This window comes from Lepeophtheirus salmonis, chromosome Z (assembly GCF_016086655.4).
Source record: "Lepeophtheirus salmonis chromosome Z, UVic_Lsal_1.4, whole genome shotgun sequence".
Classification (NCBI taxonomy): Eukaryota; Metazoa; Arthropoda; class Copepoda; order Siphonostomatoida; family Caligidae; genus Lepeophtheirus; species Lepeophtheirus salmonis.
Window position 1 is genome coordinate 23,039,011 of NC_092584.1, and position 13,765 is coordinate 23,052,775.

A 13,765-nucleotide genomic window follows, 5' to 3' on the forward strand; every position below is an offset into this window, starting at 1 on the left:
GATTGGAATTATATGTCTTATTCTTTTGAGGGAGAGGCAATATATATAATATTGCAAGTCAACGAAGAGACAAAAGATCCCACAATGTTTGAGGTTGCAAATGAAGTTAGAGTACAGACCCATTGCTTGAAAAGATAGGATAGGATTGAATCGATTATATGGAAGAACCGTGGAAAAGATATATAATCAGAATGTCGAATGAAAGTGTTCTAGTCCGTAATCGGCGAGATTTAAGAAGATTTGGGAGAAGATTTGAAGAATATTGACTATTATTTGCATTTCTGTATTGTATTAAGTTATATTTAAACATTATCTTATCCCCCCGAAGGGAGATGAGTAGTAATTATGTTATATGTATGTTTATATATAATATTTATATTTATGACATGTAATAGCGACTAATTTTGTCTGATGGTGAACGATTCCTTCTTTTGAACGACTCTTTTTAGTGAATTACTGAACAGATTCAGTTCCATCATAAGTGATTTGTTCCTTTATACCGTAATTTCCCCAAATATAAAAATATATCAACCAACCTCAATCAAATATTGATATCCACTTTGACTTTTTTGTTAAGTTATTATGAAATATGAATATATTCAAGTATACTACGGTAGTTCAGTAGCTTGATACTTTCATTGCACTATAATGCGCTTGCACAAACGAACTGAATCATCAAAAGAACTGAATCTTTAAAAGAACTGATTCACTAAAAAAAAAAACTTAATCATAAAAAGAACTGATTCACAAAAAGATCAAAATTATAGACAAATAGCAATTAGTGAATTTGAGATATTAACATAGCCTTGTGCACATTAACTTTCTATGAAAAATAAACATATAAAAAACACAATAAATTTAGTTTTGTCAAATTTCCCCTCTGAGGTTACATCATGGCTATAAGCAAGTTTTTTATCAATAGTTAGCAGATGATCAATTGACCAGTCCTTTGGTATCCTAGGGAAACGTGTACTTCTATCTGTGGGTAGATAGATCCCAATTTTCTTGAGAAGCATTAAGAAATAATTTTTTTGTAGTCCAAATTCTTGGTTTATGCTCCAAGGTACCATTGGAATGCTCTCGTTACAAACTAAACAAATAATAAATAAATATGCCACATGTCCATTTTATAATCAAATAAGGTCACGAATGAATACTCAGACAATGAGTAGTAAGCAATGGCCTCTAAAACTTCTTTTTTCTATTTGACAGAACTTTTGGATCTTTCATGAGCTTTGACAAGTATAACATTTATAATCTCCTCTTGAATCCAATGTATAAGATATCCTTTCCCCTGAATCAATGATAAATCATTGAAACCTTCAATTTCTTAAATATATACTTTTTTTTGAGGATGGTGGAGAAGAAAACTCCATGTTTTCATCCGCGATAGGCGAATTATCTTGGCTATTCTCTGATTTTCCTCTTTGTAAACCAAGGTCAGCAATAAGAGACCGTGTTGCATCTCTTGATCAAAATTATTGACGAATAACAATTAGTGAATTTGAGATATTAACATAGCCTTGTGTTGCATCGCTTGATCAAAATTATAGACAAATAACAATTAGTGAAAATAAGATATTAATATAGCCTTGTGCACATTCACTTTCTATGAAGAATAAGCTTAAACAAAAAAAAGAATAAATTAAGTTTATAGTTGAACTTCGTTCAATAATTCTATATTTTGAAGTATGGGCCTAGAAATAGAAGTAATAAGAATGTGTTAATACCCAGGAAGACACAAGTGAAAACAATATTACTTCGCAAAATTTGCAATTTGTTTGTTGGCATGTGCAAATTTCCATTCTGAGGTTACATCATGACTAGATGCAAGTTTTTTATGAATTGTTAGCAGATGATCAATTGACCAGTCCTTTGGTATCCTAGGGAAACGACGTGTACTTCTGTCTCTGGGTAGATAGATCCCAATTTTCTTGAGAAGCATTAAGAAATAATTCTTTTGTAGTCCCAATTCGAGGTTTATGTTCCAAGGTACCATTGGAATGCTCTCATTACAAACTAAACAGATAAAAAATAAATATGACACATGTTCTTTTTTTTTCAACAAAAAAGTTTATCCATATAAGGTCATCAAAAAATACTTACACAATGAGTAGTAAGGAATGGGCTCTAAAACTCCTCTTTTCCATTTGACAGAACTTTTGGATTTTTCATGAGCTTTGACAAGTATAACATTTATAATCTCCTCTTGAAGCCAATGGATAAGATATCCTTTCCCCTGAATCAATAATAAATCCTTCAGACCTTTAATTTCTTCCACATATACTTTTTCTGTGGATGGTGTAGAAGAATCCGATATTTTTGAATTATCATTACCCCTCTCAGACTCTCCTATTTTTGAGTCAAGCTCAGCAATAAAACATCGTGTTGCATCGCTTGATGTATAGTTTTCAGCCAAAGTCGGCTTTACTTCATCTGTTTCGATATATTGAGATATATTTCTTAGAAAAGGGGGGAGGTGTGTTGATTGGATCCTCTGATATGGTATTCATAAACCTCGCTGTCACATATTCAATTAAATCTGACCAATTATCCCCGACAAAGAGATCCCTTTCCAATACATCGGAGAATATATTAAGAATTTGAGGTATAAAAAGAGCTTCATGTGCATTTAAATCAACGGAAACATAGTTCATGATCTTAAAAATAGCTTCATTTAATGAGACTGTATTGCTTTCAAATGTTTCTAGGCAATAACCATATTGTCTCATGACCTCTACCGTGGCAAATCTGTTATTTAAAAACATGCAGTTTTTAATTACACATTATATTCATATATAAGTAGCTATACTCACTGATCCAAGTGTTCATTTATAAATTTGTCAGATGACTCAACTTTTTCAAAGATTACAAGTAGCTTATGGTTGCACATAATGACATCACTGAGGAAGTACCTTGTCTGATAAGAGGAATTGAATTTCCAAATCAATAGAAGATGAAATTGTCTCAAATTGTTCATTTCCAAAAGTAACAAAATGATTCTATGTATTTTAAAACGCATTTCAGTGTTATCTGCATTATGTTCCATATAATTAATGGTTATTAAAATCTGTTTTATTGCAGAAACAACCAAATGAAGACGACGCCCTTGCTTTTTTGACCACAGTATCATTATGCATATGTGAGTTTGAATCAATTTCAAGATTTTCAAATGTTTGTAAGCCTTGAAATACAATATAAGACATGATCTCTGGAGAAAACACTGGTCTGAAATGAAATATAAATAACGCCAAGCCATCAAGCTTAAAATGTCATGGAAAAAGTACATACTCAATCACTGGTAATTCAACTTCCAAAGAATCTACAAATCTCATAAAGAAAGTTATTAACCATAAGAATCGAGAATTCATGTTTGTAAATGTGGACGACGGTTTTTCAGTCATTAATTTTAATCTTAAATTTTCAATGAGATTTCCATAGCCACGCATAATGAAACAAATTGTAAACTCCGTTAAAAGTCTTGAGACATCTTCATCATTAACAATTGACTAAGAACAGACAAAATAATTTATACAAGTTATTAAAAAACCCAAAAAGGGTTCAATGAATATTGACTAACCTGTTTTCTGCGTTTCTTCATTGAATTATACACTATTTTCAAGATCTTATTCCTTCGAATTTCCCGCTTTTCTGAAGCTGATACATGAGGTCCAATAGGTATTTTTATACTTACACTTGTACTAGAAAATATTTTGATAATCAATAATAACTAAGCCCACATATTTTGACAAAAAAAAAGAAACAAGGATGAATTTTATTATACCTTTGATGATTGTCATTGGACAATGACTCAGTTGAGACTTCGGGATCCATTTTAGTATCTCCAGGGAGAGTTGATATCCAATAATTAACCGTTTCTTTCACAGTCTCTTCTAATTCGGCACTGGATGTTTTATTCATTGAGTTTGAGGATTTGTTATGACCACACACTCTTTTACTTGGTGGCTATAAATCATAGGATGATATATTGAAAATTTTGTTGTTTTTTCTAGCTATAAAAATATGAGTAAACACTTACTTCATTTGAGTCAGAGCTAGAGGACTGACGAGCCATGGCGTCTTCATTGTACTCTATTAGATTATTCGCATCTAATTTTGAATAAATACAATTAGGACAATTCATAGAAAACTTATATGTTAGGATCGGGGTCTATTTTAGAGTGAGCGGAGCTGGGGCAAAGATAAATGTGCGGGGTTCCTTTCTTTTCTTCCATTTTGAAAATTGCATTTTATATTAAAAAGCAAAGTATGACAGTATTTATGCTCAAAGTAAGTCATTTTGAGTGTAGATACTTGATCTATGAAATAACAATACAATCGAGCGTGCTCGTCATATATATATAAAAAATTAAAATATAATATAAAATTTTATTATCACTAAAATACCCTTTCATTTTTAATTATTATGTAGAAACCCCCTAAAGCCGGTATTGGTAAGGATGTAATTATCTAATTTTGTTTTACTTCCGTTATTCTCTTCAGAATTACTGTCGGAAGAGTCCTCGTTCATAGAGATATCTTCTTGCGAAGAAGACAAATTACTCTCATTGTCATCTGTGCTATCATCCAAATCAGGATTTTCCATCATCTCTATAAGAATGCTTTCTAGTTGATTCCTACTTTGATCCATGAATATCAAAGTAATGACCTCCAAAATTTGAGTACTCCTGTTATAAAGTAAAAATATGGTTCACACTGAATACTAAATCTTTGAATGCCTACCATTGATTTGAGAGAGTGTCTTCTTCAATAGCTAATAAAATGAACTTATCTAGATCCGCAGCGAAAAAGTTCCAAATTATTTGATTCTGACGTTGACTTCGGGAGGATGAAACTGTTGTTGTGGAATGGGAGATGGATGAAACGGATTGAGCAGATATAGCATTTGAAGGCTCTGGTATACTCAAAATATTAACAACTAATCGAAATATATGTTCGATTATATTTGACTCATTTGTGATAAATGACAAATCCTATGAATAGAAATTAGAAACTTGTATTGATACCCATCAAAGTTATAATTTATCTATAAAATGCGTACTTCTTTTAGAATGTAATGAGCAGGGGTATTATTTTGTGTAGTAAAAGACTGTTTGTAAACTTATCTTTAACTTCATCCAAAAAGTGTATCAATTCATGTCGATAATGATTAGATTCGTTGGAATTAATGAAGACATCAACGTAGTCCTTAATTGGTATTGTGAGCTCAGATAAAAATCTATCAATTGGAAAGATATTATATAAAAATGTGTGCTTGTGAATATATCAAATGATTCTAACGTCGATTTTAATGACTTTTTTAAGCATATTTTATTCAGGCTAAAGTAAAAATTTGTTTTTTAAACTCTTTCAACCTACTTGATTTCAATTAAATAGGAATTAATGACATAAACAACGCGCTCGGTAGAAATTAATCTCGTAAACTCAATGAGCTGGACGGTCTGCATATTTACTTCAAAGAATGTCGGCAATCTTCCAATTGGACCATTGTGCTATGATCAAATCTAATATCTCTTGTCACATTTGTCTTTGCATCGACATTTTTTCTCCAATTGGAACATGTGTAGCATAAAAAAGGGATCAGTGTAAAAAAAATAAAAATAATAACTAACTTCACCGATTAGAAAAGGAAAAACGGTTGATGTGCTTTCTGTTAATCATATAAGTTATCATTTAAAAGCGGAGATACTAGTAAATTCAGTCCTACCAAGGAACTTTAGAAATTTTCATAAATAAGCGTTTAATTTAAACTTTAATGAAGGACCCATAAATACCTGCTACCCTCTAATATAAATATGGGGCTATTTTTTTGGTATAATTTGCATCTGTACATGAATTTTATTATGCTCAAAAAAGTGGAGGATTTAATATATGAAATAAAATGGAATTTAAATTTCTTGTTTTCATAATAGTCAAAAAAAAAAAAAAAAATGTTAGCCCTACTCACTTTATCATAGCTTCATAAAGAAATAGATTATCTTCAATATGTGCATTGATGACGGGAATGATATCTGTATCCATAGAGTTTCTAAACATGATCATTTGTCTAGTTTTTTTACTTGACTCAGAGTCACAAAGTTTCTTGGATATGTTTCCTAATTTCTCTTGTGCATCATCTGACAAATGGTATTTGTCTCCAATGAAGCAGCCCAAATCCAGGACTTCCATGTCACTGGAAGGAGAAACAACTAGCCAGTCCATCTGAAATAGAGTTAAAAATTTGTCATTCACTTTGATTAAAAAAAAATATAGGAAAAGCTCGAACAGTATTGGCAACTTTTTTTACATGACAGCTTAAAATATTGTGATTGGTGGGAATTTTGATTTTGATTTGTGACTTGTCTCCAAATCATGTCAAACATCAAAGATTTTTTTATGGAATGCAAAGACCAGGTTGTGTGATTTCAATCCCTCTTTATTACTTTCCAGCCTAAATATACTTAATTTAAAAACATTTTGTAATCCAAACTTATTATTCATTAAAAAAATCCGACAGGAAATTGAAAATTAAACTGACCTTTGGTTTTTACTGGAAATCTTTGAAATTGTACCATAAGATTTATTATTTACTTTTAGCGGGAGGAAAAATTCAAATTCAAATAAAAGTCTTCTTTTTACTTAATTTTGTATGATTTGACACGTATTATAAGAATTGTATTCAATCTAACTTAATAAGTAATTTAGTTTGAATGCTGCAATGTTTCTTATAAATTGTTTTTACATTTAACTTTCATCTATATAGTTATTTAATCTCGAAATATGCCTTTGAATTGTAATTATACTCTAAAAACTTGATTAAATTAAAAAAGTTTGAAAAGGGAGCCCGATTGCAGTTGAAGGTTTTAATATTGTATTTTTGTGTTTTACGGCTTTAAGTCCATTAATATAGGCTGTTGGATAGTAATATATGCATCTATGAGATGAGTCGACAGAGAACTACAATTCAGAATAGAAAAGTTCTTTTAGGGGATTTTTGATCAAAAGTAATCATGAAAAAGAACTCAGAGCTGAAATTTTATTTTTAAATTTCTTAATAATAGGTTAATAAATATATCGAAAATGTTATTCCAATAGGATGGAGAAAAAAGTGTATATTTTCCATAGAATGACACATGTGTATACCATATCTACATATGTATTTCAAAATAAAACAGTGGATATGTTAAAAACTAACCTTTGATTTAAATGTTTTACAACGACTGGACGAAATAAATTATTGTTTTTCGTTTTATAAAAAAACAATGAACTTTGGATGATCCAACGAAACAAATTCTGTACGTAAATACAATGTATATTATTTACGGCAATCAAACGCTTTGGCTGTCGAAACAATACTATTTTATAAGATAAAAAAGGTTTACTTATTTGAAGAGAGTGTGTGAGTCTTCTCTTATGGTTTGTGATATAGTAGACCCTCGGCTTTTCTATTCTTGCTTTCTCCTTTATTTTTGAATTTTCCGGCGGGGAAAATTCAAAAATTTATTTAATTCTTAGTTCGAATCCCCCTTTGATATTTAATTATTTTACTTTATTATTTTAATTATTTCTTTTGTTCGGAATTTGTAAAGAATAAATATCCTCTAATTTCAAATACTTCAATTCAAATCTTTATACTATAAGTAGTGTTAGATTTTAGCAGATATGCAACAGGTTGAAGAATTAAAAAGGGAAAGGCCAACTTATTCCAGTGCAAGAGGGTGCATTGATAAGAGTTGCAGTTCACAAGCTATTCTTGTAGTGACTCTTTCTTTGAAAATACTATTATTTTCATTTAACATAATTTTAATTATCATTACCATCGCCTTTGTTTATGGTAATTTACTATGTTAGTATTTATTATGATCAGATAAAAATTTATATTACTTATTCAAGTTGATTTGAAGGATAGATACTATGAATTAATTATTATACATATGTCTTAGTTTCTTTTAAACAATAGATGTACACTTCGCTAAGTATACCAGTGTTCCTCATCTAATATATCCTACTAAATCAGTCTTAGGAATAATTTACTAATTATTCTCCCCTAAAAATGTAAGCCAAGAAGCGAAACGCGACCGTTAGCCTCAGGAAATAGGATGGTCCGTATTTTTATTTATTTTTCCTTCTCACTCTACTGAAGACGATCAAACGTATTTTACCGTTTGATCGTATAATATCTTTTAATATTCATATTGATATTCTAGTGATGAGAATATTGTATCAGAGTCTTCGGATAATGCTTTAGTCCGTTAATTCTCGGAACCTGTCAATCATTTTGATGATGCAAATATTCAATTTAAAGGGAACGAAAATAATGTTCCTTATAAACCATGAATCAGATTGTCATCTTGGAGCAGGCTTGGCTATTAAACGGATGATATAATGTGATAAAATATTTATGGTTCCTCTACTTCCGAAGTCTGACCGAAAGATTATTCTAATTAACGTTATGATTTACTTGCTCTGGACGTAATCAATCAGTTCCAGAATTCTACTAAAAAATAATCATTTCCAATTTATAATACGAATGATTTAAAAAAATATAATAAGTAGTTTCTTTATTGAATTATAAGCATAATGCAAATCAACAAAGGATCCTATTTCCAAAATTCCTTAATTTTAAGGGAACTCTTCATCGTTGGTTGGTTGGCAAATTTAATTCAAGTTTTTACTGATAGTAAAAATAGATCAGGAGGATAATTTATATATTGAATTATATGAACTTTATTCTTGGGATGAAAAAAAAAACCCCAAAATCTAAACCGATAATCCTCACAAAACTATGATGCACACCAGGTACGTTGCTAGCTTTCATCATTTGTTAGGGATTTTGTCTCACAAATTATCAACACTCATATAATAATGTTCATTTACCGTATATACTATCAGAGGTTACCCGCGTTACCGCGATGAATAGAGGGAATAGAAACACAGAATAAAAGTGGAAGAAAAGAGAGGAATACCGATAACAATATCCCCACTACCATTATTCATTGTATCTAAGAATAATATCCCAACTATTCAAAGGATTAATAAAGTGATATAGGTAAGTGTATCTACTTAAAGTAAGTCCTTCATGGTTTTTCCAATGACGTATGTAGAAACAACAAGTATAGACATACTACTAAGCGAGGCAACATGGAGAAAGAAAGCAGTCACAAGGAAGAATGTTTGATGATAAATATAAAAACACGTTCTGATATATATTTGGCTGAAGTAGTCCTCTCTTTTTTTTTTTTTTTTTTTTTTTTTTTACGTATTTAATGGAATTAGAGAGGAAGAAATCCTTATGTTTTCTAATTAAAACTTTTCAACTAATTAACAAATTCAAAATGTTTTTATTTATTTTTATTATTTGATAGGACCTGAAGTCATTTTTTTTTATTAAGAGATTGTAGTAATTATATGAATGGGTTATTTGGATACAAGATCCAACTTTTCATTATCTCTTACATAATAGGTTCTAAATTAAACTAAAAAATTGAGAAGCTTTCTGAATGTTTGTACAATTGTATAATATAATTTGCACAATTTGAGGATAACAAATCATTTGACGATAGAGAGGCAAAGGTCAATTGATCTCACTAATTTATCCACAAAATACAATTTTAGCTCTAAATTTTCCTTCAATTTATTCTATATGCTTGTTTGTGAATATGTTTCAATTAACGACTAACTCTTTTTAATATTCAATCGTTCAATCGTGAGGACGGGGAACGTTGTTAATATAACCATGAGTAATTTTGAGTTGGTTTATAATAAATACAGTCTTGAAGATTGAATGAAAAAATGCACAGTTTTCAAGCTTTACGCCCATTTTTTTGTTTGTTTTAAGGACTATTTTTTTCCTTAAAATGATTGTAATTATTAATTCTTCATTATCAGTATAATCTTTTATTATTATCTTTGAGATTGACTAATCAAATACGTATATATTGAAAAATTATTTCTCTAATTTTGTGTTTACAATTATCAATTACTTTGCAAATCGATTATTTTCTATAAAATGTCTCACAGCAACCCATTTGCAAATCACTAAATATTATGGAATATTTGTGTATTAAATAAGTATTCTATTCCATTTGTTTATGTTATTTCTGTGTTAATTTTGTACGTAACCGTTAGTTGTTGCTTTATTTTACTTCATAAATATTTTAATAAAGTTTGAATTATATTTAAGATAAGATGGTGAATAGTGTGTAAAATACAAATATTCATCAGAATGTTTGTAAATATGTAAGGTAAGAAATTTTTGGTGCGCGGAGTGATTTGTCTAAGATTATTTATCACCATAGCAGTGATGCTAGGACCAAGTAGCGTGTAATAAAGAGTTCTCGAAATATTTAAATAGTGGCATATACATATTTAAACCATGCAATAAAATGAAGGTCTTGGAGGGTCCCCAGCCTGAACCCCACATTTAACTACGATTCAGTGACATATTTCGACATGAACAAACTATATAGATGAAAATAAAAGTAAATATAAATTAATAAACACCTTTTAGCATTTGAAAAATGAATTATTTGTTAATTTATCTTGATTACAATTAATAAAAAATGTATATAACCACCAAAAATTTCAAATAAAATGTAGGGCCTTACTTAGAAGCTAATATCTTTTTTTTATAAGAAGTTTACTGAAGTTATAGAATATACTTTATATTTCAATTGAAAAAAAAAATGCCTTCAAAAAAAAAGGTCGATTTTGATTGATTTTTAATCAATTTAGTTTTTAATATTTATTAAGATGTTTTAATATAATAAGCTGGTCAGTTTGCATGAATATAGATTACAACAATATTCTGGTGAAAAACTTTGAATCGCTTATTGAAATTTACACTAAAATTATAATCAATAATTCAGATGCAAGGGGTTTATTGATGCTTCATATTAAAATACTTGATTCATTAAAACTCATTTATAATACACAGAAGAAGAAAAAAGGACTTGTTGATTTGTTAAGAAAAAGAAGTTGATCGTTATCACCCTGATAATTTGAAGAATATTTTAGAGAAGAGCAGCTTAGCTGTTATGCTATTTGATTAAATTAGCTGCCAACTGCTATGACATGAATTAAATAAACACAAACTACATATTATAACTAGCAAAGATATAGGGAGAAATTAGTTAGATGTCGTCCATATTTCTACTCTGACAATGAGGCATGCAAGGACTTTCTCACCGTAATGTATCAGTATCCCACATGAATCTTGAGCTCAGGTAATATTTTCCAATGCATCTTACATTATTCTCTCTTTTTGCGAGTACTTTAGCGTAAGAGCATTTCTTTTTGTGATGCCAGGAAATAGTCTCAGGCGGACGATCCATTGGATTTCCTTCCATTTGGATAAAAAGTAGATGAATAAGAAGAGAAATTACTTTTGTAAATTTTAATGGAATATTTGAATATCGTTGCCGTTTTCAAACTTATAGAGCCATGAATTCATCTTCTAAGCAGCAAAATTGCTTGTTAGCATATTGTAATATTACTCACTTGAAAATCTGGGATACATATATCACTAGGTCTGTGCCATACGAGCTAATTATAAGTTGTTTGATTGAAAACAATATTTAAAATGTATCAAAAAGATATGATAATTGTTTGAGTATTCATTGAATAAATAAAAATTATTAGTACATCTATTATATTCTTCTTAATTTAAATTTCCTATTTATAAGTTCTTATTAATTTTTTTTATCGGTTTGATTGTTGGCATGCAAATGCTATTTCGTTATTGATATTCTTGTCAGGCTCTTCAAAATCCTCCCTATTATTAGTTCAATAACAATTATTAGTCTGTATTACAAAATATTCCATGCTATATAAAAGTTGGGATGCTTTAGAAAACTTGATTTCCCTACTATTATTAAAGAGAGAATAGTCAAAATCACAAGACAAAGGAGGCTTATTCAAGACAGTATATTCGGTTGTCTTAGAAAAATTAAAATTACATTGATTTCTATATTTATTATATTCAAGATAAATGACAAATTAATATCTTATTTTTAGTTTCTTTTCTTCAAATCAACATTTCATATTTTGTGCATTAATATAACATATTTTTTTTTTTAAATTCAATACAACTTTGAAGATTTTTTTATTTAATTCTAGTACCGTTATCCTCGGAGGGAAAAAAATTACCCCAATGGAACCGTCTGATAAGAACATGAAATTATATTATATGTTGTATTTATACATTTAGTTTTATAAATTTGAATTTCCTCCTTAATTGACTAAAATAACCAGCACAATTGTCAACAAAAGCAAAGAAATGATTTCTCGACATACAAATATATAGAGTCACATTGACAAAATATATAGGGTATTTTGTGTTAGCGAGTTGATGCAGCGTATAAAATGAATGAAATATATTATAAGTTATTACAAATTTTAAAGACTATTTCTTTAAATTTAATTTATTACTTCTAAATTTCTTAATTTTTTTTTTGGGGAAGATTGATAACTAGAGAAATTCTGGGAGAATTTACAGTAAAGTAAATCGTTTATAATTTTTTCAATACCGTTGAGCAATAAATTGTGAAATCATTTGTCCGTAGACTTATACAAGAGCAGTTTTTGCACCGCTAAAATGTATGCTTATACAGATTTATGTGTAATAATAAGGCCTCTTTTTAAGAGGATTATTTTCAATCTAAGGAAAATAAATCCTTGACAAAACTTATTGAACATTGAAATGCTGCAATGAGTCTTTCTTTTTCGTTGCAGATCTTGGACCAAGTTATGGGAGATAATTCCGAGAAAAGCACACATTTTTTTAAAGGTATATATGTACAGTCTGGGATTACTTAAGAAATAAATAGCAGTTGGTGTGATTGACTTATTTGTCTAGCTACCAGATGATTTCGGGCATTTTCTTTGTTTCCTTTTGAAATAAAGATTACATGATGGAATAAAGACGTTTTAGAGTTTGAGTCTGTGTGGTGTGGGAGAGACAGAGAGAATCCTGGAATTACGACCAAACCAATCGTGGATTTTCCTTCCATTTTCATGTAGGTTCTTATGGATCAAAAAATATTTTTGGTAACATTTTTTAGCCTTCAAGGGTATGGAGGTCTTAATATAGCATTTTTCTTAAACGAATTATTTGAAAAACAAATCTTGAGGACCGAACACGTCATATGAATTAATAGGTTACAGGAAAGTTCATCTCGCTCTTTTCAACACGGAATGTTCAACCATTTCACCCCGAGGAAACTTCATCCCGAAGCAAGTTAATCGTGAGGAAAGCTCATCCCGAAACAAATTCAGAGCGAAGCAAGTTCACCTCGAGGAACTAACATACTATTTATATAATATTTAATATACAATTATAGGAAAAGGTAAAACGAGTGTGTTATATGGATTGTTTGAAGTACAAGACTATTCGGGTCAGTCTCATTACAACTAACCATCTTTTTAATTTTCAAGAAGTTTGAATACAAGCAAAAACCCTTAAGTAATCATCCAAACTATCAAATTTTAAAAGATTTTTCTTGTCACCTTTAAGAATTTGATCTGCAAAGATGAAATGATTTGATACGTTATTTGAGATTAAGAAAAAAAATCTGCTCATAGCTCCACACTTTCATCAGAAGATATTGCTTGAACCAAAGTTGATGTCCTATACATTTGAAAAATAGAAATTAATTTCCTGGACTACGGTGTTTTTGATGGGTTGACAATATGAGAGATATTAACTCTTCAGAGATTTATTTTTCTCATACCACCAGATGTAATGTTTCAGATTGATTTTTTTTTT

At 29.6% G+C, this 13,765-nt stretch overlaps 1 protein-coding gene across 1 annotated transcript; it reads right to left on the minus strand.

Moving 5' to 3' along the window:
• Positions 1–278: 278 nt before the first annotated feature.
• LOC121130535 (uncharacterized) lies at positions 279–7,357 on the minus strand. The gene is made up of 13 exons (XM_040726272.2): positions 7,196–7,357; positions 5,969–6,222; positions 5,063–5,239; positions 4,744–4,994; positions 4,486–4,688; positions 4,040–4,110; positions 3,785–3,966; positions 3,581–3,701; positions 3,292–3,509; positions 2,817–3,228; positions 2,107–2,751; positions 1,761–2,019; positions 279–1,697 (listed from the first exon to the last, which is right to left on the minus strand). The coding sequence occupies exons 5-10, from the start codon at positions 4,649–4,651 to the stop codon at positions 3,054–3,056; spliced, it is 933 nt and encodes a 310-aa protein (XP_040582206.2). The 5' UTR covers positions 4,652–4,688; positions 4,744–4,994; positions 5,063–5,239; positions 5,969–6,222; positions 7,196–7,357; the 3' UTR covers positions 279–1,697; positions 1,761–2,019; positions 2,107–2,751; positions 2,817–3,053.
• Between the last annotated feature and the right edge of the window lie 6,408 nt (positions 7,358–13,765).

What these genes read in the sequence shown, in the direction of transcription:
- LOC121130535 (XM_040726272.2), bottom strand. Translation starts at nt 4,651, where the DNA reads ATGGATCAAAGTAGGAATCAACTAGAAAGCATTCTTATAGAGATGATG. An exon ending in CTAGCTCTGACTCAAATGAA is followed by an intron (nt 3,967 to 4,039) that starts GTAAGTGTTTAC and finishes TATGATTTATAG; the next exon opens with CCACCAAGTAAAAGAGTGTG. An exon ending in TGAAGAAACGCAGAAAACAG is followed by an intron (nt 3,510 to 3,580) that starts GTTAGTCAATAT and finishes GTCTGTTCTTAG; the next exon opens with TCAATTGTTAATGATGAAGA.